Source organism: Semicossyphus pulcher, unplaced genomic scaffold (genome assembly GCF_022749685.1).
Source record: "Semicossyphus pulcher isolate SPU_LCO1_2020_fin unplaced genomic scaffold, fSemPul1.0.p SCAF_4, whole genome shotgun sequence".
Classification (NCBI taxonomy): Eukaryota; Metazoa; Chordata; class Actinopteri; order Labriformes; family Labridae; genus Semicossyphus; species Semicossyphus pulcher.
Genome location: NW_027211715.1, coordinates 28862933 through 28869731, shown reverse-complemented (window position 1 = coordinate 28869731; position 6799 = coordinate 28862933). Strand labels below are relative to the sequence as shown.

Here is a 6799-nt window from a genome sequence, read left to right as displayed (position 1 = left end):
CTTTAGAAGTCAGCAAACATAGTGATCAGTGAGAGAACTAGTAGGAATAAATAGGGGTTGTTATCGCATGAAATATGTCCTGACGGTCGTAACTATCCCAGACTCATTTTTTTCCTGAGATAAGTTTTCAAAAGAGACAAGAGTTTCTGAAGCTGAAGCCAACATTAGGTAGGCTTAAGTCCTGCAGAACTTGTGTAATTCTTATTATATTCTTGTATAAATCTTCTCAGTTTGTCAGAATTATACTGCAACCCCTGCTAGTTCCACTTGTACCTGCTTCCAGTATGCAAATCACTCAACAACAGTTAATTTAACGCTACTACTGATGCTACAGCTACCACCCCAAGGGAGATGACACAATCACAGCAACAGAGAGATGTTTCTTGGCCCTGTGCTGAAAATATGCAAAATGTTTTCCAGCAAATTTACTTCGAGGATCTGTCTGAACTGGACTTCCAGTAAATCTCTGTATAGATCTGACCTTCAGCTCACCTAAAAATGCAAAACATCTCATTTGCAGCATCTGTATTGTAATTATCGAGCATGGAGGGAGGGAGAAGGAGGGAGGGGGAGAGGAACTGTAAGAAGTATATTTTGTAGATTTATGTTTCCTTGTCTGTCCTGTGCATTTTAGTAGATGTTTGACATGTGCATGAGGGCAAAGACTGGCCCCTCAAAGTCTAGCGGACATAAGACACCCAAAGGCAGATATGCGTGCTTTCCACGTGCTCTTTAGCACGAGGAGGAGAGATGTGACAATTGAGGGAAGCCTTAATTGTCTAAAAAGGTTGGTTGGAGCTATGTGTGCTTCTCATACAATTTAAAAGGAACAAATAAAGAATATTCAGTGAATGGACATCTTTAAGTGGCAAAGTAATCGTGCAGTATGTTATATAAAGTTGATAAAAAAAGATGGCTGCAGTGGACAATGATTAGCTAAAATGCAGTTATTCAGTTCCTGTCACTTCCTTACAGCTTTGTTGGGGAAGGCTCTTTGTCTCATTGGTGTGACCACACTGCCCTCTAGTGGTCAGATAATTGTAATGACTTTGCTGGCTTCAGTTTCCTTCAAAAAAGGTTTCCTAATTTGTATGGTTAGTAAGTAGTATATGACTAATTTCATACACTCAAATGAACTATCCTGACTGCCTTTCTTGATTGACTAATTTGCTAAAACAACTGATTACTGGCAGCACTGATTACTTCTCCATTGCTGCCTCCTCCCCCAGAAACTTTTCCACACTCCCCGTTTTCAAAACAGCACTCAAATCTGCTTTTTATCTTAATTTATAAATTATTGTATTGTATATGTTGTAGCATTGGATAATGATGCAGAGGTAAAAGTACCCGAAATGATAAATGGCTTACCCTTATTAAGTATTTAAATTAATTGGATGTACTAATTAACTAGTTGGAGATACTACGTCATTATTTTGAAAAAGCTCCTCATTAATTTAGGACGCTAATTTTATAATCTTAAGAAAGTTTGTGACTTACATTATCGTTTTTCAACACACTGGCAGAAATTCTTCGATGTTTTCAAGAAATAATAAATAATAACACCAAGGTAAAGTTAAATATTTTATTCTCCATAAAAGTTAAGTGCATGTTATCAAAATCACATCAAATCCAGCTCCATAAGTACAAAGTTCTTGATTTCATTTTACTCGGCCTGCTCCTTTAACGAAACCGCTTTACGACAGTTGTCACGACTACTACTTCCACACTTTACGACTAGTTTGGAGGCTTATTCAAAATGGAGTTGAACCTAAACTGATCCATACAACATAGCCCAGTTCCTCAGCTTTAACCCAAACTTTACATCATTTTAACTCATAACAGGATAGAAGTTTAGTTACCCTTTCAAAATGGCAGAAGAGAAGAAGTCAGGCACGCTGGGTTTCTTTTCCAGCTACGACGATTTGAGCGACAGCAGCGATGGCAGCGACTCAGACGAGGAGGGAGACAGTCGAAAGAAGAGACCGGGGAAGGATGCTGCGGGAAGCGGAGGTCAGTCTTCCCAACATGGGACCAAACGAGCAGCCGGAGGAGCTCCTTTACCCAAACCCGACGAGCTGTTCGGCTCCGTGTCCAAGCCTGCTTTCCTCTACAACCCGCTGAACAAAGAGATAGACTGGGAGAGCCTGACGGTTAAAGCACCGGAAGAGGTAAAAATTAAAGGTAGATAGTGTAACCGAGCGTCCCGGGTTCGGCCTAGCTATAATAATAATTAATAAAGTAATAATGGGACGATAGTCGATGTAACAGTCGGCAACGAGCGCTGCCCTTTTTAATAGCACTTCAGTACCTTCAGAACAACAGTAGAAGAAGAACAATTGTATCACGCCCTACGGCAACCCAGAGGGACCCAGTACCTTACGAACAGGAGCACACCTTATATCTGATCATATATAGAACAATCTGTTACCATAGTGACAGTAACCGTTAGCCTGTGTTTAAACGCTAACGTTACACCCCTGTTGATTTCTATCGTATATTTTATTCCACATACTCAGCGTTAATAGTGATATCAAATGTAATGTATCAAATTCTTATTAATAAGGTTTTTTATATGTTGTCAGTCATTATTTACAGAGATGAGCTGAAGCGATGAGTGTTGGCAAACGGTTAAAATAGATTGCCTGGCAAATATCTAAAATTTCCAACTTACTTTTGCCATTAGTGCTGCAATTAGTAAATATTTTCATTATCTATTCACCTGTTGGTTATTTAAATTGATATATTTTCGTCTATTAAAAGATTAGCTATAATCTTAAACATCAGGATAATGTGAAAAATATCCATATCTTCCCAAACCCCAAGTTGGCATATTAATATAATTATTACTTAATGATATTACTAGTATTATGATTACCTCTCCAAACATTTCCTTTGTTACATTCTTTAAGTTTTCCACATCTTGCTTTTCTCTGTCACTTGAAGCCTGCCAGAGAGTTTAAGCCGTGGAAGACAAACGCTGTACCTCCTCCTGATAGCTACGCAGCAGAGCCAGAGAAGAAGAAGGGACCTCCCCCTGGCATGGACATGGCCATAAAGTGGTCCAATGTGTATGAGGACAACGGGGAAGATGCACCACAGTCTTACACTGGCAACGCCCGGTTCTTACCCACAGAGGAGCAGCCCTCTGACTCAGGTTAGTGATGCTGTGCAGCAACAGAGGCAGTTTTATTTTACCGTCCATTCACAATTAAATGATCACCTTCATAGACTTCATTCGCACCAGTTCTGTGACAGTATTACAGTTAACCAATGCACACTTTATTTTGTTGAGCATGTTTTGAGTACATACTGTAGTTGTAAAGGGGAAACTAAACTTGCTGCTTTTTTAAGTGCATTTAAACACATACTAGATAAAATATAAATTCTACATAAATCATATGTTTATGTGATGTGAGAGACATCTGTGTAATTCCTTTTGCCAACAGCATAAATAAATGATCGGAGCACACATCCATTTACCACCCATTTAGGTGGTATATGGGTGTTGGGAGCTCCAAAATTACCAGACAAGATTATGTTGAAAAATAAAATTGCATGTCCTTCTGCACAGAACTGCAACAATATCTTTTATTTTTTAAACAACATTTCGTGAACACATTTTATTAAATTTTGTGCATATTTCCACACAAATAGACATTTACACTAGTAAAGCTCCTGTGAGGAGTTTTTCGCTGGTTATGAAACAGACTGAAATTCATTCTGATTACGCTGTATGAAGCAAACCAGACCATCAGCGACAAGATTGACTATTTCTATATAGTTATTTTTAATGCCTGAAAGCGCTGGCAGGGGGTAGGTGTCAAATTAAGCGGTTAACTGCACACTGCCTTCGTCTACATTTTCCAGGGCATTTTAAAGTGAGTGATAAATTTGACTGTTAGGGAAAGCGGGATGAGATTTTTGTTTAAAGCCACCACTTAACCATGTACAGGACAAAATCAGCAAAAGGTACGGCTTTGTCCACAGGGGGCGCCAAAATCAACACAAACCGAAAAGTTCCTCACAGGAGCTTTAAATGAAACAACAAAACATGAAGTCTCTATTTTTACTGTCACAGAAGGAAAACAATAACATTTCACATACATCACGTAAAAAAAAGCTGAAAAGGAAGTTAAAATAGCTGTGCACCTTGACGTTAAAGAAATTCAAATAATGGTCTCCACACCTTTTCAAAGCCTATGAAAATACATCTCTCCAATAAAATAAAAGATTAAGAATCAGTTCAGTTTAACTGGAGAAATGTTTGTTCTCCTTAACCTTTAATTTTTTAATACCTTCCTTAACATACACATTTATTGTTTTGGGGTGTTTAAGCATGCCCTTAGCCAAAAAGTCTCCTGTATTTCCTCTTGAACATCCAGTCTCCATGCATGTAGCATGTTGTGGGTAATTTAAAAATCCTTATTTTTAACTCTTGCCCCCCTCCTACCCCCCAAAATCCCAATCCCAACCACTCCCACTACTCCGCACAGATGACGACTCAGAGAAGGGAGAGTCTGCAAAGAAACGTCGAGTGGAGACCTTCCAGCAGAAGGAGAAGAGGAAGAGGGACTTGGGACAAGCTACCTCTGACAAGAACTTTGTAGAGGAGGAGAAAAGGATCCTCAGGCAAAAGATTGAGTGAGACCTTCAGCAAGGAAGCTGTTTCTAATTTAAATATTTCACGTCAGTTGGGACATTCACACATATTAGCACAATGATCAAGTAGCTGATAAGCTGCAAACATAGACAGGCATTGTGCCTGAGAGTTGACATCTTTTGCAATAGTGTTTCGTTTTGTTCTCAAAGGACTGTCTGTCACACTTCAAAATAAGAACAGCGTATGACAGTCCCTCTGCAAAATGTTCAACTCAAGAACTCACGCCTAGGACACACTGCACACTTGAGCAGCACATGACGGCCATCTCGCTGAACTGCAGTTGCTCTCACTGTCCCGGTGTCCACACGGGTAGCATATCGGCTGCTACTGCTGCCCTTATTTCTTTAAATTTAGTTAGCCTTTGATAATGGCCATCAATAATCAAAAGGTGTAATATTGCAACTGTCATGTCACAAATTATTTTCAAGGTCTATTTTGGCAGGGAACTGCTCGGGGCTCCTGGAAAAAATGCGCTAGAGTCTGATTCTCTGATTCTAGACATGCGGTGCTGCAGCAGCGCCCGAGCAGAGCCTTAGCTGCGCTGCTAACATGGGCTGTGTGACTGCTCTAACCTTTTAACATTGGCACCTTAATCAAAAGCAGGAGATCCTGCAACACGCACACTGCTCAGAAGTGCATTGTGTACCAGGCGTGAGACTCTGGTTAATCCTTGTGGAATATTTCCCAAAGATAGAGGAAAATTCAGGTGTTTTAAAGTCAGGGTTTTGGCGCTTAACCTCATCAGCTCTCTTACTAGGGCACAAATATTGGGGATATGACTATACTCAGCTTTAGAACATGTTCTGGACATTAACAGAAAAATTTATTAGACAGGTTTGGTCCCAGTTTGGCATCACCCTTGCTTTACTTCCAGTCATGCAGTTTAGACAACAAGGTGAAATCAGGCATGTCTAAACCTGCCCAATTGCTCTTGTTTGAGTCCATGGGTCTCTGCAAATAATTTGGTGAGTAAAATGTTATAACGAATAGAAGCAAAGGCCAAAACTACAGTAAATTATTTACATTTAAATGAGAGGAACATTGAACATAAAGTTTAGTTAGTTAGATTTTTCCTCCTGTTTTAATTTAATGAAATATAAACAGTGACGTCTGGCTGTGGTGGTTTGTGTTTATCTTGTGTTAAACAAAGTATCTAATCACCCTGAAATATGACCGTGTTTGTGTTGTGTTGATACAGTGACTTTCCTTTAAAAATGGCTGTTAATGTGTTGAAGTTACATTTTAAAAAGTTGCTTGTTCTTCCAGCTTGTGGGCACTAGATGTCGCCCTTTAGCTACAGTAGAAAACACTCCCTCCGTGTCTGTAGTTCAGTCTGCAGCACTTAGACTGTGAACGTGTTTGCCATCACATCCCAAGCAGGGTCTGTGTGTGTATACTGTGTTTTTCTCTGGAAGGGAGTTTTGATCTTCAGTTGGGAAGTTTGTCTCATCTCGGTTCTCTTGAAATACTTGATGCACAAAGATTGTTCATTCAGTCTTGTGCAACTTGTGTTTCAGAACACTTAACACCTGTGTGGAATACAACTTCCTGCATGTTTGGTATCAGATGTTTGGAACATTGTACTGTTTTATTGACCGTTTTGTTTCTGCTCATTCAGTGTAAACAGTTGTATATGACTAGTTTTATAATTGTTTTTTAGTGTTATACTATTCATCATAAACCAATTAGGCAATAAATGCACCTTACTGGGAAACAATGCTCTGTCAATCATTTGAATCAAGTAATGCTGCGTTCTTGTGCTCCTTGGAAAGTCCCATGTCCCTCGTTGGGAAGCCATTCCTCAGTGTGTTTATGAGCTTTTACCCGTAATGTGGAAAAAACACTTTCGCTATGTGTTGTATTTTATTACTCATAGTGGTGAAACAACCCAGTGATAGCTGTTACCAGTGTTTGCTGACATTGTTAAATGTCCCATTTTTATTGCTGCTCCACAACATTCCCTATAACCACAATAATGTCGCTCTAACCTGAGTTGTTATCAAGGTGGATGCCAATAAATAACTTTTCCTTCTTATTTTAAGTCACTCAATAAAGACAGCATCTAGCGGTTACGCTCTAATAAGTGATATGCATGACGTGAACCCAATCAACCCTTCAATCCAACATTTACTTTCATCT

At 39.4% G+C, this 6799-nt stretch overlaps 1 protein-coding gene across 1 annotated transcript; it reads left to right on the top strand.

The window, feature by feature from the left end:
- The first annotated feature begins 1750 nt into the window (after window positions 1-1750).
- Window positions 1751-6368, top strand: cunh1orf52 (chromosome unknown C1orf52 homolog). Its single transcript, XM_069680031.1, has 3 exons — window positions 1751-2168; window positions 2944-3154; window positions 4494-6368. Exons 1-3 carry the CDS (start codon window positions 1869-1871, stop codon window positions 4643-4645), a joined length of 663 nt encoding a protein of 220 aa, XP_069536132.1. The 5' UTR covers window positions 1751-1868; the 3' UTR covers window positions 4646-6368.
- Window positions 6369-6799: the final 431 nt, after the last annotated feature.

What these genes read in the sequence shown, in the direction of transcription:
- cunh1orf52 (XM_069680031.1), top strand. Translation starts at nt 1,869, where the DNA reads ATGGCAGAAGAGAAGAAGTCAGGCACGCTGGGTTTCTTTTCCAGCTAC. An exon ending in CGGTTAAAGCACCGGAAGAG is followed by an intron (nt 2,169 to 2,943) that starts GTAAAAATTAAA and finishes TGTCACTTGAAG; the next exon opens with CCTGCCAGAGAGTTTAAGCC. An exon ending in GGAGCAGCCCTCTGACTCAG is followed by an intron (nt 3,155 to 4,493) that starts GTTAGTGATGCT and finishes TACTCCGCACAG; the next exon opens with ATGACGACTCAGAGAAGGGA.